General features: G+C 41.4%; 2 protein-coding genes across 2 annotated transcripts in view; one reads left to right on the top strand and one right to left on the bottom strand.

Moving 5' to 3' along the window:
* Window positions 1–13907, bottom strand: part of SPEF2 (sperm flagellar 2) — a 58863-nt gene extending 44956 nt beyond the window's left edge. Inside the window, exons 1-7 of the mRNA XM_080372163.1 lie at window positions 13726–13907; window positions 12857–12959; window positions 5389–5641; window positions 4062–4232; window positions 2337–2477; window positions 1203–1282; window positions 96–312 (exon numbers count right to left, since the gene is read on the bottom strand). Coding sequence (XP_080228289.1) covers window positions 96–312; window positions 1203–1282; window positions 2337–2477; window positions 4062–4232; window positions 5389–5641; window positions 12857–12959; window positions 13726–13783 — 1023 coding nt within the window. The 5' untranslated portion in view covers window positions 13784–13907. The remainder of the gene's footprint in view (window positions 1–95; window positions 313–1202; window positions 1283–2336; window positions 2478–4061; window positions 4233–5388; window positions 5642–12856; window positions 12960–13725) is intronic.
* A 100-nt stretch (window positions 13908–14007) lies between these two features.
* Window positions 14008–16395, top strand: part of PRLR (prolactin receptor) — a 148040-nt gene continuing 145652 nt past the window's right edge. The window contains exon 1 of the mRNA XM_080372142.1: window positions 14008–16190. The gene's annotated coding sequence lies outside the window, so the exon portion shown is untranslated. The remainder of the gene's footprint in view (window positions 16191–16395) is intronic.

Below are 16395 nucleotides of genomic sequence, written 5' to 3'. Positions count from 1 at the left end.
ATTTTATGCAACCTATCAAAAATACTGCTCTCTTACAGCTGTAAGCAAAAATTTAGATTACTGCGTACCGCATTTACATTACTGCATTTTCTCACCTCTTCAGCTTCATGTGCTATTAACTGTTCCATTAGCATTTTTCGTCGTCTCTTTTCTCGTTGCTCTCTAGCAAACATATCTTCCTCTAAACGTTTTTGGATTTTCCTTATATATTCATCATCTGAATAAATACTTAACAGCTCGGTTGTTGTCTGTGCTGTCGTTTCTGAAGTTGTTTCTTCCAGCTTCTGTGTTTGCAATGATTCTTGCATATCTCTGATTGAAAAGATTAAAAAGATCACCGACTTCATAAGAATTATGGTTTATACATGTTTTCTTACAGCTACATGTTTTCTGTATAGTTATGGACAAGTCTGACACATAACTCTTTGCACAACAGCACTCTGTGGACACTGTGGCTACCTCTTGATGCTCTTGTGAGACCACTAAGTCCAGAGGAGGGCTCCAGCACTGACTTGAGCCAACTGTCAATTAGTTCAATTGCTAATATGAAGCCAAATTCTGCAGAAACAGGAAATTACGATAGCTCACAGGATATCAAAGAAAGATGGGTTACTCTTCAATATATCCATACACAGTGCAGTTTTGCAGAGTTATTAATCACAGGCTGTTTATACACAAAGTATCTACAAAAGTATGCATGACTGCCACCTCTTCTGAGTATGGTATGCATATCACTAAAGGTGACAGAATAAATATTGTTTGAAATTATTCACACACAATTTAATGTACAAGTAAGTCTAAGGAGAAAGGTTACTTCTCTCTATTTTCTTTGAAGTGTGTTACTGTGCATGTACATCCACAACCATTCTCATCTCTCTGTGAGTCTAACTGACCCTGCAGAATCAATAACTGATATCAAGAATGAAGGGGTGCACTTTATGTCTTTTTCTGTTGCTGCATGCATGGCAAAAAGGAGAAAAGGAAACCTGAGCCATCCCTACTACAACTAAAGGTAAGGTAAAAACACTGCAACAGTGCTGGAGCTGGAATATTTGCAGTGCTGGTGGGACAATCACTTCAAGTACAATCACAGTTTAAACTAAACAAGCCATTACATTTTCCTCAAGTAGCTGCCCACATGGATAGTAGGCACCAGAAATAGGGTCCTGTCCAATCTTAACAATCTACGATCCAAATATTACCTGTCAGTGACTTGGCTGTATATTGCAGAGGCCTTTTCTGCTATAGACTTCTCAAACATTTTAATCTCCTTGAATACGTCCTGAAGAAATAACACAAACCTTAAGGTTTATTTTCTCTTCACAAAGCATCATAAGGAAGATTCAACAGACTAAGTATTAGGGAATTATTTTCCATTGACTTGTCTACTAACATTGTCATGTTAGTACAACAGAAACGTTTACACTGAAAATACTTCAAGCATCAGCTAGATCATGAAAAAAGGTATAACTATTTCCTTTTTTTAGCTTTCATTTCCTTCCCCACTCCCCTTTGCCTAGCTATACCTATGTCCACCAGCCAGAAAATCCTAAGCTTTTGCAGCCATTTGTTCTGCAGGATAATAAGGATTTTGAGTAAAATTCTAGCAGTTTATGTAATTCCCACATTGATTTGAATTATTTGAAACAAGATACTGTAGGCTATGATCTGCTTCAGATTTAGTAGCTTGAATTTATCCCTGACAGTTACTCAAGCAATTATGTTCCTACACTCTAGATTTAAATGCATTTGTCGCGGTTGCACAACTGTAAAAACTGGCAATATTTGCACTCCTGATAACAAAACAATCTATGTAACTGTAAGATTATACTCCAAATTCTTTTCAGTACTAGATAACACAGATACTTTTTTTATTGCTGCATTGCCATCATCTCTTGATCTGATCTAAGCTTGTTACTAACATATTCGATAGAGCAGATGGTTTTATAGTGTGTTACAGAGGAGTTCATACATTATGGTGCAAAACTTCATTATGCACAAATGAGAAGGAACCATTAATGCTTTTATTTCAAATATTCTGCTCAGTAGACTAGAAGCTAAAATACTGTCAGCAATTAACTACTGTAAGTACTTATTGTATTTACTCAATATGAACTTTCATATCAAAAGAAATTTTTACTAAAAAACAAATGCAGAATCATAATCATACTAATATTTAGCCCAATTTTCACTGCTTGGGTCTCCTGTATCATTTTAACAGTTACATCAGCAGCTTTTCATGGTGCAAGTACAGTATTTGTAAATGTAAATGCTCCCAGTAATCATGTTTTGCAAATTCACATAATTAACATTAAAAGAATATAGATGATAGTTACCTCTGCTTCTCTTTTCTTCTTTAAGAATTTTTTGGCTTCAATAGCTTTTATGGTGTGGCTTGGTGGTGGCTTTGGAATCTGTATAATGGCTGCTTGAATCCTGGCCATTATTTCATTTTGTCTCCTTCTTCCTATGTGATGCTGAATGTTCAACATCTTGTGTTCAAATACTTGAATTGAAACAAAATATACCATATGGCCCTAATACACTACCTATATATCTGTGAAGTAAATGTAATTAAGCCATAAGGAAAAAAATCTTCCAGGTAGAAAGTAGAAGAACTTATCAGGCTCCAGGACAGGGCAAATTACTTTTCTCTTTTTCTTTCTTTTTTTTTTTTTTTTAATTTAAAGTGGATCACTAAAACACCATGAAAGTAAAATATCCTTTATCTTTTGTTCACCATTAAGCTCTGTCTTAAGAATATTCTCAGCCTCATAAATCACCTCAGTACCCATAAATCACCATTTTTATATCAAGAAGTAGATGCTGTAAAATGCAATTCAAATTAAAGTATCTTCCTACATTCTGAACAATTGGACAATTTAGCAATATGTAGTATATGTTCTCAGTATTTGAGGATGAAGATGTATTTCTTAAATATCAGTATCAGAAAATGTTACATCTATATATGTTACGTCTGCATTAACAAATAGTGCAGTGCAATAAAAGCACATGTGTAAAGAAAAACAGTTTGTGCTCAGTGCCTAATAGGCATTTAAGGGCTTGCATTAAATTCTAGTTCTAGTATGGTACCTGTTTGAGGTTAGAATATAGCACAGAAACTGAGAATACCACTAGGTAGTATTACCACTAAACAATGAGTCTCAGATGATCAAGAAGTAATAAACTTTTAAATTACACTAGTTAAAAGTGCACTACAGATACATGCAGTTAAAAGTGGAATTGAGTGGAAAAGTTTTTTTTACAAAGAACCAAAGACATTTAAAAAATAAATATGTAAAATATCAAATAAGATATTATTAATTTTTAAGATTTTGTTTTGAATATTGTTTGTGTTTTCTTTTATAGATATATGAAATGACTTTTTTTTTTCATTCTTGCTCATGCAGTGGCAATAGAATAGCTAACTAACCACAAGAAGACTCCTTTTAATTAGCAATACAAAATGCATCTCAAATTAGTCAACTTACTGTGGTTTGACACCCCTTGGATAGCTGGCCAGTTCCTCTATATAAATTACAGGCTGTACTTTGGATGAGTGCTCCTGTATCTTAAGAAATAAGTTCCTCTTTCTTACATTAACAGAACAGCTACACAGAGCTACAAGGTGTTCTGAGGTCATAACCACTACAGGCCCCCTTCTCTGTGTCTTTTTCCTGCTTTTAAGCAATGTTTCATCTTTTCTTCACAAGTGAAAAATGTCATAAACCTCTTTCATGGACAGCTTAAACACACAGCTGTGAAATCTATGCTTTGTCTTCAAATCTATAAACATTTTCCATACATGAAAATATGCAAATACTCTCAATTTAACATTAAGTTATTTTAAAATATGCATGTTTTTAAGGTTCTTATGACAGTATATTGGCTTTATTTCTACATATTAATGACTGCCATATGTAATGCTTTTGTTTGTTTTTGTATAAACATTACTGTCTAGCACAGAATTAAATAGCATTCACACTGGCTTTCACTAACTCATTACGTACATGACCTTAAGAAAATACTTCTTCACAAGTCTATAAAGAGTAAGTAGTCACCTTTCCAGTGTCTTGGGCTCTTTGTTCCTCTTGGAGCTTCTGAACTTTCTGTTGTTCTTCAATATGTGTACGTGCTATTTTACCTTCCCTTGCCTTAGATCTTATTTCAAAATGCTCTGAAATCTGCTGTAGTTGCAAATCAGCCTGATGTTGCACTGAAGTTTTCAACTGCTAAAATTAAACATCAAGCAATAATGTCAGAAACAGTAAGAAATATATTTAAATACAATAAATTTTCAATAATCATTTCAAACTGGTTTTCTGTCTTAAGGTACACAGAACAAAATATAAACATGGTTGAATATTTTTCAGAAGAACAGGAATAGCTCCATTGCAAAGAACATGCTGATTGGAACTTGAACAATGCCAAACTCTGTCCAGTTTGGAGACAAGGAGGCTGTGACCTCAGACAGGGTGGATTTAAGTGACCTCCAGAGGCCCCTTCCAATTTCAACTATTCTACAACTGAAATGCCATTCTGAGCCTGTCTATTGATAGCAGCTACTCTCAGTTGCTTTATCTTCTTTAAGCTATACACCTACAGGGGAAGGGATGTTTGGTTTGCGCTCGTTGGCAAACTTTCTGCTTGTAGACTATTTTTCAGGAAGCGTGACAGAAAAAAACCCATGAACTTTCACCCAGCTAAATTTGATTCACAACATATAGCTTATGAAAGATTGCTCATCCTGGTAACAAATTATGGTCTGCACAGGCTGAACATTACTGCTGAAGAAGAACATCCTTAACAGAATCTACTACATTGATGCTGACTTCTTTCAGATACTCTCTTTCCCCCTTGTTTTTTCTTCTTCCTATTACTCAGCATATGGTTATTGCAGGGAAGCACAGTATAAATATATGAAGAGACATGCAGCAGAAGGAACCAAACCACTGTGGCATGAAGCTCAACACAGCTATAAACAGGTTTCCTGGAGAGGAAATTAGTCTAAGTTGATACCTAGAACGCAATGCAGTCTGCAATCTGAACTGATTAAATGAGTAAAATGGCAGCTGCTGAACAACTACTAGCTTTTGTTACTGTATGTATTTTAAGTCTGGAGAAAGACTAGAAACAGAGAAGGTAACACAGAATGAGCCAAAATGAAGGAACACAAAACACAGGTGATCAATGTCCTTGAGTCACAGGTAAACCATGTAATCCTATTGTTTATGTGTAAGACATAGCAAAGGACTGCTTCTTTTCCATGTAAGTATTGGGTTTTGAATAGGAGATTTAAAAAGTGGGGAAGTATGCAACATGCTTGAGAGGTACATGTAATTATGATACCTTTTTTCCTATATATTTACACAAAATAGGAATAGTTACCTCTCGATACAAACCACTTTCAACAGACTTCAGCTTTGCACTTCCTGCAGGTCTCACTACTTCCATGGCTATGTCAGTGAGCTTTGCCTTTCTCTTTTTTTCTAAAGCAATATACAATTCATATAAAAGCTTTGTTGCAGCCCCATGTCGTCCTGTCATGATGTCTTGGGCCACATTCTCATTAAACTGTATACCAAGGAGGCGAAGCACAGGCTCCAGGCGAGAAAAATTGTTAAGTTTTGCATGTGTAACTCTGTAAGATTAAAAACAACAACAACAACAATCAGAACAGAAACTTATTTTCAATTCCAACTTGCTGCAACAAGCATGGTCATGACACTAATCCCATGCCAAGATGGGAGCAGAAAAAAACCCACACTTTGGCTTAGCTATTATACTGTGGTACATGTAACTGCATTGGTCTCCTAGGCAGAAAAAACAGACAACACGCTGGGTTATATAAATCTTGATACATGCAGACACAAAGTGTATCTGACAGCAAAAGCTTACCCTCAGTTGCAGCTAATTGTATACCATCCACAAAATGAAGTTTCTATATTAATTGTATCAATCTACTTGAGCTTTAACTAGCCAAAATATAGGTGATTATTATAAATAATATAACCTATTAACCCTCACAACACTTTGTCATATTTTTTCTCCAATAAAAAGAAATGGATGCATGGGTTGGAGTAGCACTGAAAACACTATGGTCTCAATGAGCAATTTATATTGAAAACTGAAGTAGTGGATTTCAGATTAATGTTTCTCTTGAGTGTTTTCACAGGAGAATCTAAATAGCAAGATCAACAGATACACAGGCCCAAACCCAATAACAATAAACTAGCACTGTACCACAACTAATACATCATATTTCATCCAAAAGTTTCATAACTTCAATCTGAGTCAGAACATCATGCTTTCTATACTGCTCTATCACTTCAGTTCACAATAGTTCCTTCAAATGAACCAACAAGCTTTTGAGGCCAACTGAGCTACAGCGTAACTCTACAAAAATGTCCAATTTTAACTTCTGACCTTCTGGTAATACAGTATTCACCTTATTCCTAGATGAAACAGTCCAGGAGCTCATTATTCTCACTATTATAGTCCATGCCTTATTCCTTACACAATTACATATAACTGCAGCTTAAAACTATTGAACATTTTTCTGCCATTGAGTTAAGGCGAGATTGAGGTGAGCCCTGTTGTCAGGAATCACCTCACATGCATTGAGAACCTGTGTTGGTTATCACCTCAACTTTTTGTCCTGTAATCAGATCAGATAGAATTTCTTAACCTTAGCTTATAATACAAAAATGTTCTAAATCTTAATTCAAGTTCATTGTAAGAGCTCAGGGAAAACCACAATATTTTATTTTTCAACTATGGACAGCCAAACTGGAAAAAGTTTTCCAGTAGTGTTCCTTTTTAAAAGGTAGTATTGCTTTCTTAATTATTATTAGCTTGCTTATATGTTCAAGAACTATGCAACATAACCAGCAAATACATTTAAGTAGACCTCGACTAGCTAGTCACAATGCCCCCATTCTTTTCTGTTAGTGCCTTCTAGATAACAGCTGCCTATGCTACAAAATTAATCTACAATTCTATACCACCACCCCAACAGGTATGATCTTGCCTTGGGGTATGTTAAAACATAGTAAGGTGATGCCAGCTTACCAAATTATCCACGAATAATATGCTTTTCCTTAATAGCACATTCCAAATTTTAAAACCATTACTTTTTAGACATTAAATAAAATTAGCTGGTTAAGGTTCTTATAGGATTCCAAGACCATACTATGACTACTACACAGTAATAACTGATCTAATGTGCAGAAGAAACACCTTGGAATTTAGAAAGCATTGCCTCAATTCTCAATAGTTGTCAAAAGGTCAATGCCAGTAATTATTAGAAAATAATGAAGAAAGGTGAAAACATTAAATTATCTTTACAATGTCATAGGGTATTGTGGTAAAGAACACCACATACAGTCTTGCTCCCTCTCATATGCCAGATACTCCTAGAAATTAATAATTGCCAGGGCCTTGCTCTGGACCTGTTCGATTACAACCATGTTTTTCTGGCACTGGGGAGTTCCGAAGTGGACACAGCACTCCAGATAGGGTCTCACCAGTGCCATATCTTAATATGGTCCAGGACACTGTTGGCCGCCTTTGCTGCAAGGGCCCATTGCTAACTCACGGTCAGCTTGGTCTCCTCTAGGGCCTCCAGGCCCTTCTCTGCAAAGCTGCTTTCAAGGCCCCCAGCTGGTGCTGAAGGCATAGGGTTTTCTCTCACCAGGTGTAGGACTTTGCACTTCCCTGTGGTGAACTTTGTGAGACTCCTGTTGGCCCTTTTCTCCAGCCCATCGAGGTCCCTCTGAAGGGCAGCACAACCACCTGGATGGTCAACTGCTCCCCACGGTTTTGTACTGCCTGCAAATGCACTCTGTCTCACCATGCAGGTCATTAATGAAGATCTTAAACAATATTGGTGTCAGGTTCAGCACCTGGGGTGCAGCACTGACCACTGACCTTCTGCCGCTCTTCACATTGCTGATGACAACCCCCTGAGCCTGTCAGTTCTGCCAGTTTTCAGTCCAACTCACCGTCCACTTACCTAGTCCGTACTTCATCCGTTTGTCTATGAGGATGTTAAGGAAGACAGTGTCAGAAGTCAAAGCAAGCAGCACGTGCTGATTGTCTGTCAACCACTGAGGCTGCCACCTCATTGTAGAAGGTTGTCAGGTTAGTCAGGCATGATTTCCCCTTCACAAATCCATCCTTTCAACTCCCAGTGGTCTTCTTGCCCTTAGTGTACTTGGAAATGGTTTCCATGCATACTTCCTCCCTCAGTTCCTAGGGACCGAGGTGAGGCTGACTGGCTTGGGCTTGTACGTCCCCAGTTCCTCCTTCTTGCTTTCCTTGAAAAGAGGAGTGGCAGTTGCATTCTTCTAGTCCTAGGAATCTCTCCCAGTCACCAGGACCTTTCAAAGATCATTGAGAGTGTCTTAGCAATAACATCATCCCGTTCCCTCAGCATGTGTGGGTATATGCCATCAGGTCCCATGGACTTGTGTATTGCCAGTTTATTTAAATGTTCCTTAAACTGTGTTTCCTCCAGCAAGGGTGAATTTTTCTTGCTGCGGACTTTTCTGCTAGTCTCAGGGGCCTGGCATTTCTGATTGAGAGTTTTACCAGTAAAGTAGATAAAGACAGAGAAGGCATTAAGCACCTCAGCCTTTCACATGGTAGACTGAGGAGTATTCAAGAGTATTCAAGGAGAGGGAGATTCATCAATGGAGCCATACTCTGCCATCTGTGATGCACGTGAGTCAACTCAGCATGGCCACTATGGCGCCACATCCTGGATTTGCTTCGTGCCAGGAGGAAGGCGCTGTCGCAGGGGACAGGGAGGGGTGGAAGAAGGTTACAGCATGGAGTGGTAAGAGAAATCCTTCCTTACCCTTTAAGGTACCGTTACAGAATAGGTACGAAGCCCTGGGAATGGTGGATGAAACACAAAATAAGACAGAGAAGGAATCTGCACACGCAGTCTTGCCTAGGTTAGAGACCAACCCCTCACAACAAAACCTTCAGAAAGAACAGCACCAAGAAGAAACAAGTGAGTTATGATCATCGCTGATTCCCTCCAGGAAGAATCCATTTGCAGACTGGGCCTTCTGAAATGTTTTCTGCCTCCTTGGGGTCCAAATTAGGAACGTCACCACAAGAGTGAAGAGCTTAGTACAACCTTCAGACTACCACCCATTCCTGCTCTTTCACATGGGTACAAATAATGTCACAACAAAAAGTCAATCTGAGGTCAGTCAAAAAAACTTCAGAGCCCTGGGAAGAATACTAAAAGTTTTGGGAGCACAAGTAGTGTTTTCCTCAATATAAGCACTGATTTTTTTTTTCTACTGGGTCCTGTGCCCAAGTCAGCAGCAGGCTAATGTCTTCTCTAGCCTTCCTTTTGCTGTGGAGATACCTGTAAAAGCCCTTCATGATGGCCTCTGTGTCTCTCACCATTTGTTACCCCTAATGGGTGCTGGCTTTCTTAAAGCCATCCCTGCATACTCAGTCTCTCTGTGCTTTTCTATGTTTGAGTTTTGTCAGTAGCACCTTTTTCTCCCATTCATGCCTCCTGCTGCCTTTGTTCAGTTTTATTCACAGTGAGATGGATTATTCTTGGAGATGATGATCCTTGGAAGGAAAAAAATAAAAGTTTTAAAAAAATCAGTCAGCTATCTTGGACCCCTCTTCTCTCCGGGATCATTTTACACAGGATTGTTCCAAGCAGATCCCTGAAAAAGCCAAAGTTTGCCCTCCTGACAGCTTGTTCACTTCTCTCAGGACCATTAACTCCACTCTTGGTCACTGCAGTTAAAGCTGCATCCGATCCCCCTTGTTTGTACATACTACGTTTAGTAGAACGTCTCCCCTCTTCAGCTCCTCAATTACATTTCTCAGGAAGTTATCATCAATGCACATAGTAACCTCCTGGACTGCTTGTGCCTGGCAGTGTTTCTCTTCTAGCAGATACCAACTTCATTGAAGTTCCCTATTCAGATCAAGGTCTGTGAAAAGGAGGATTCCTCCAGTTGTCTCAAGAAAAACTTACTTACTTCTTTCTGCTCAAGTGATCTGTGGCAAACAGTCACCAGAGTATCACCAAGTTTCCTTTTTCCTTTAATCCTAACCCATAAGATCTTAAGTGGTCAACATCTATCACAAGGCAGAACTCCATGCTTTTTCTCTGCACCTTCACATAAAGGGCAACTCCTCCCCCTCACCTTCCCAGTCTGTCCATGCTAAAGAGCCTATATCCAGCCACGGCAACACTCCAGTTGTGTAAGCCATCCCACTGCCTCTCTCTGATTCCAACGATACTGTAGTCCTGCAACTGCACAGAGGCCTCTAATTCCTCCTCTTCATTCCCCATGCTGCATGCATTAGTATACAGACACTTCGGAGAGGCAGCCAGTTGTGTTATTTACCAGAAAAAGTGTGAATGCTTCTCCCATAATGCTGTCTTCTTAGCACATCATTGATTGCATAAATACATTTGGCAGTGGGCAGCTGTAAGAGTCGGTCTAAAGAGAACAATATTGTCTCAACATTGCAAACAGAGACCTGGAGATGGAATGTGCTCCTCATGGACACTGGGACACAAAGACCCTGGGAAAGAGAACTGCACAGTACGAGGAGTACTGTGCCACTCCCTGCAACCTGGGACTGAAAGGAACTACTACACCCTGGAAAGGAGAACTGCACAGTACAAGGAGTACGATGCCGTTCCCTGCCACCTGGGATTGAAAGGAACAACTACAATAAGGCTGCATAACAACTGTCCAGAAGATAGATCACAACCGTGGTCATAACAACGAACCAGAAAACATAATCTTCAGGTGAACTTTCTTCATTATAATATCATTACAATACAAAACCACACCTCCTGGTCTGAAGCTACCCACCTCTGAAGCAAACCACGCCTCGGGCACTCTTCTTTGGACATGCATGATAACATGGCTTAAGAAGGTGGAGACTGGCACTATTCCATGAACCAGAAGAGGAGCAAGGTGTGTTGCTTGGCATAAAAAGATGGCTTCTTAGCAACTGAACTTTGGAGATCTTCCCCACCAAGGATCATGACGATCGGAAGGACCGGTGGGACGCTGTCTGGACCTGGGACCATAGGGACGCCTTGGACCCATGGTGGTGGCTATAATCCTCTTTCCTTTTCTTTTTACTTTACATTTCCTTTACTTTCTGTCTACCTATTGCAAGCCGCTTTATGGGCAAATAATAAATTTTTGCTGTTTAATTGAAGCATAACCCCTTGGCGTGGTCGCCTTGATTTTTGCACTTCGAGATCATAGTTAACGAACCATCATTACTCCACTGAGTGGACAGCAGCAGCCTTCTGCACTGTTTTGTCTTTCTTATTCACATTACCCTCCTCCTCTTGCTTGCCAGTCTAGGCAATCACTTCGTGACTTGTTTGAGAGCAATCATCTCCTTCCCTCCTCATTCCTTGTTTAAAGCTATCCCCACCAGGTTTGCCAGCCTGTTGGCAAAGATGCTTTCTCCTAACTTGGTCAAGTGGATCCCATCTCCTCCTTCCACCTTCAGAGAGGATCCCACAAATGTGAAAAATAAATCCCTGCTGTTGACAGCGGCTGCACAACCACTTACTGACCTGTAGAATCTAACTACTTCTCATCAAGGCCTTCCAACCCACCAGTAAAATTGAGAAAAAAAACCCTGGGCCCCCATGCCTTTGACTTTTGTCCCCAGAGCCACTCTTGATACACTTCGGGTCCCTCTGGCAGTATGCCTGGTACCCATACAGAAGAGCAGGGATAAACAGTACAAGGGCTGGACAAGTCTTCACAGTCCTGAACCCAATCCTCAGCAAGTGGCAAACCTCCCTGGCTGGCATGTGAGATCAGCAGATGGGTGCCTCCATCTCCTGCAGGAGAAAGTCTCCCACTGCTATCACTCACCTTTTCCTCCTAGTGTTCCTGTGTGGTTCAGACTTTGCCAGCTCAGATGCTTTGTTGCAGAGCCACCAGCGTCTCATCTGCTACTGAACCTGTTGCGCAGCTACAGACCAGCAGGTGGACCAGGAATCTTCCTTATCTTGCCAGAAGTCACAAGCTGCAAGCCGTCTCCTTTTCCCCAACCCAACAAGCACAGATTCTAACTACCTCTCCCTCAGCACAGCTGAGATTTCAGGTTCCCGTTTCTGCAGCATCTCAGAGAAAATCCAGTCAATCTCCTTTTCATCATCTGTGATGCTGAACAGTCTACTGACCTCCTTCTGCAGCAACTTGACTTGGTGACACAGATATTTCATGAGAACACACATCTGCTGGCAACACCACCCTCTCCCCCTTAGGCCAAGGCTAAGTAAAGACTCTGGGCATTCCCTGCAGCCTGAGACATGGGGAATTACATCCTTTCTTCGGAGAGCAGTCTTGAGTTGAGGCCTCTGACATTCTAAATAGTTGCTCCAGTGGGTAGTGGGGATCATGCCCTGTCATGCATCACCACCTCTGTCGAACAGGCATACACTGTCTCAGCAGAGTTTCTAACCTATTCTTGCACCTGCTGAAGTGTATCATCACTAATTGCACCTCCCTGAACAGGAGCCAGCTTAGACAAGAGCTCAAAGCACCCTTCTATCAGGAAGAGTTCTTGTTGAACTTTTGGTCTAACCTGCTACTCTAATGGTTACAATCAAAATGCGTAATTTTCTTGAAGAAGTATCATCAATCTCTCTCGAAATAAGAAGCTATTCCATGCATCAAATACAAGTAGCTTTTAACTTAATGGGAAATGTATCCAATCTTCATAAATTCTAGATGTCTTTTCCACTCTGCATTAGCAAATCCTAACTGAAAAATAAGTAATTTGTCTAATTTCTGTAAAACACATGTTATCCATATGTACTAACCTGCTCTGTGAAAACTGATTAAAGTCATCCTGAAGACCGTATTTGTGTAGAAGTTCTCCTAGGAGGTATCCATTAGAAAATTCCTCTGACAATGATCCTGGAACTGTTTGGGGTTTTGTTGTTTGTTTAAAAAAAGAAGTAAGATAGTTACAAGAATTCATATATTAATCTCAACAACAAAATGAAGTCTAACTTTTATTAAATTCAGAGGAATTTTAGGAGATTGATCTAGCAAAAACCAGTGTTCAAGTCACAAAATAAATCTGCTTTCGGTGTAGTTATTTTGCAACATAAGCTTTAGGTAGTCATGTAATTCTCATTTCCAGTGTTAAAAGGTAAACACTGTCATAACTGTCATTAAGATCATAGCAGAATCTATAAATTGTAATTACATTTGCCATAAAAAAATGCAAATGAAAACAAGGCTAGACCTAATATGCTTCTCTCCCACAGAAAGTTGCTCCCTCCTTGCAGAACAAATGTTCCTCCAAAGCTAGCACAACACCTACCATTCAAAACAAAGCACTGCTTTGCAAACATATTAAAATATTTTTATTCTCTGGAGTCCTTATTAGCAGTTGCAGCTAGAGCTCCTCGTACCACCTGAGCGCACTCGTGCCTTGAGGAAAATTAACTTCACCTCGAAAATCACTGTCTTGCACATGTAGGTTAAAAAGGTGCCTGAGGAGGTACGGGGGTGCGAGAAGGCGGGAGGGCTCGTCGGTGGCTCAGCGGGAGCCGGCCCCGAGGACCCCCGGGACCCCCTGGAGGCGCCAAGGCCTGACCCGGCGGCCGCCGCCCGCGCTGACAGGGCAGCCCGCCGCCCCCCGCGCCCCTGCCTCCCTCCAGCGCGGCGGGGCCCCGCTCACCCACGCTCCGGGAGAGCTTCACCTCCTCGTTCAGCCACTCGCACAGAATCACCGACATGACCAGCGGCGGCGGCCCCCCGCGACAGCCGGCACCGCGTCCCGTAGCCACGGCGACCGGCGGCGGCGCATGCGCGGGGGAGGCGGGGAGGCGGCGGCGCCCGCTGCAGCGGCCCAACCGCCGCGAGGGCGCGCGGCTCCGCGAGGGCCGCGCATGCGCGGCAGGTGGGGCGGGGCCGCGGGGCGGGGCCGGGGCGGGGCGGGCAGGCGAGCAGGAAGGTGAGGCCGCTGCGAGGGGAGGGGCGCGTGCCCGCCCCCGCGGCCGCCGAGGGGAGTGGCGCGCGGCGGGCGGTGGGGCGGCCTCTGCGCGGGGCCGGCGCGGCTCGGGCGGGGGCAGCGGCAGCGGCAGCGGGGGGCGCGGCTGAGCGCACGGGCGCTGGGGGCTGGGGTGTGGGTTACCGGGGCCTTCCTAGTCACGGGTGGCCGGTGGCCCCCGCCGTTCGGCGATCTTCTGCCGTGGGCTGCGAGGAGGCCTCAGCGGGCGACCGGGGTCTGCCACCTCAGCCGAGCCCCGGCCTAGCCCCGCCGCCGTGTAGCTGCTGGCCGAGCCGCTGGCTGCGGGCTTGGTCCGTGTGTGAATCGCTGCCCCTCCTTCCACCCCGGCCTCAGCGGCTCACTGCTGAGTTTGCTCCTGTGCTAGCGCAGGTGCTGCGGTGGGGAGGACTCTGGCTGAAAAACAGGCGGGCAGTTAAACGAAAAACGAGCGAAAAATAATCCTGGGTAATTTTCCCGAAACAATTCACATAATAGCACGAATTACTGTGTTGGCACCGTGTGAAGGGTGGAGGGAGCAAAAAGCGTGGAAAAAATCTCTGACGTTTAAATGCATGCGACACATGTGCAGAGGTGTTTTTCAACAGTGCGTGTGTGTGGAAAGTCTCAGAAACACGTGTGTGCCCATGCAGCTGCTGGTGCCGCTCTGGTAACCTGGCTTGGCACTGGTCTTTGCTCAGCTTTTGTTTGCATTAGGTCAGCTTTGGTTTAGCACCACACTGAAATAATCATATGAAATAATAGTTTTGGTGCTCCTGTTTCAAAGAACGTGTTACCGAGCTGTAGACCACAGAGAAGAGAACTCTATCTGCAAAATCCAGTATATGCCATGGGAATTTAAATTGGCTATTTCTTTTTCTGGAAGGTATCCATAGTTGATCTAACTATGTTTTCAATACCTTTCAGTGTAATAACAGAATCTTAGAGGATTAATTTATCTAGAAAAGACAGGAACAAGAGAATCTAGAGGTTAATGACAGGTTAATAACTAACCATAATGATCAAAAGTGACTGATTAACAGTTGATATAAACAGCTTCAAATAGTATGGATTCTGTTCTTCTAGAGGTCTTCCGATTAAATCTTTGTGATTTTACAGGAGTGCTTTAAATCAAAATAAATTACTGAGTTTTATAAGAGTAAATGTATAACTGGACAGTTACTTATATGTTAAGAAGGTCATTGTAGAAGTAGTGGCACACAAATGCATCAACTAACAGGAAACTTCAAGGTGGGAGAAGTGCTTTCAAGGGAGATGTTTAAATCAAGATTTATATCTTTTAAAAGCTTTAAAGTTTTGTGTATATGTTATGTTATAAAAATACACAAAAACTTCAAGGTGGGAGAAGTACTTACAGGGGAGATGTTTGAACTAAGATTTATATCCTTTTAAAGCTTTAAAGTTTTGTGTATATGTTATGTTATAAAAATACCCACACTGTAGGGGAAGAAAAAGCTTTGATTTTATTTTATAATAATGTTTGAATGGGAGTATCTACCATCAGAGTGTGTTTCTGGTATATCAGAATACAAACGACAGATCTATTTTAGCTTCATCATGGAATTTCTTCTTCCCAGCTCCCAAAGTCAATGTAAGTGTATTTGTGTTCATATATAGCTAAATGTTGTAAGTAGCCATTAACAGAAGTTTACTTTGATTTTAAAAATGCAAACCAGAACTGATTTATATGGAGTTTATAACTTCTTTCCATATCACCTCTCCCTTTGAAAAGCTGGTAGTTCCTGTATCTTTAGAATTAATTACGGAATGTATTCCTTCAAGTTCATTATCATATTCAGTGTATTTCTAAACAGCAAATTTTGCTTAAAAATAACATCGGTTGCTCTATCTGCTGAGGTGGACATAATCTTACTCAGATAAACTAGAATTGTGAGGAAGATGCAGAATTTCTCATATAAATTCAGTAGTGGTTTGCTGTTTCATCTGTCTTAGTTCTTAACAAATTTTGAGTAGCTTTCTCACAGAATTCTGAGGAATGATGGAATAATGTCATAATCAATTTTTATGTCATTCTTTCCCTGAATTTAAGAACTTGGAAGGTTGTTCGTGTTCTGCACTGTGAAAGCTGAGTCCAGAGAGTGTTTAAAGGAAAATACTTGCAGTCAACATGGAAGGTAACTTGTTTCCCTAATTCTGCGCTTGCTGAAAACACTAATATTTTAAAATAATAAGGTTATTTGTTCTGTGTTCTGTTAATTCTTGCATTTCTGCTCCAAATGCCAGTGGAGTGTCCTGGAAATTCCAAACTGATTTTTCACAGGACACCATACTTTGGATTTTGTAGCTTTTAGACACTAATACTGGGCTGTAGAATGCATC

This window comes from Falco punctatus (assembly GCF_963210335.1).
Source record: "Falco punctatus genome assembly, chromosome: Z".
Classification (NCBI taxonomy): Eukaryota; Metazoa; Chordata; class Aves; order Falconiformes; family Falconidae; genus Falco; species Falco punctatus.
Note: the sequence above shows the minus strand (reverse complement) of the source record. Positions and strands in the feature narration are given on the sequence as shown.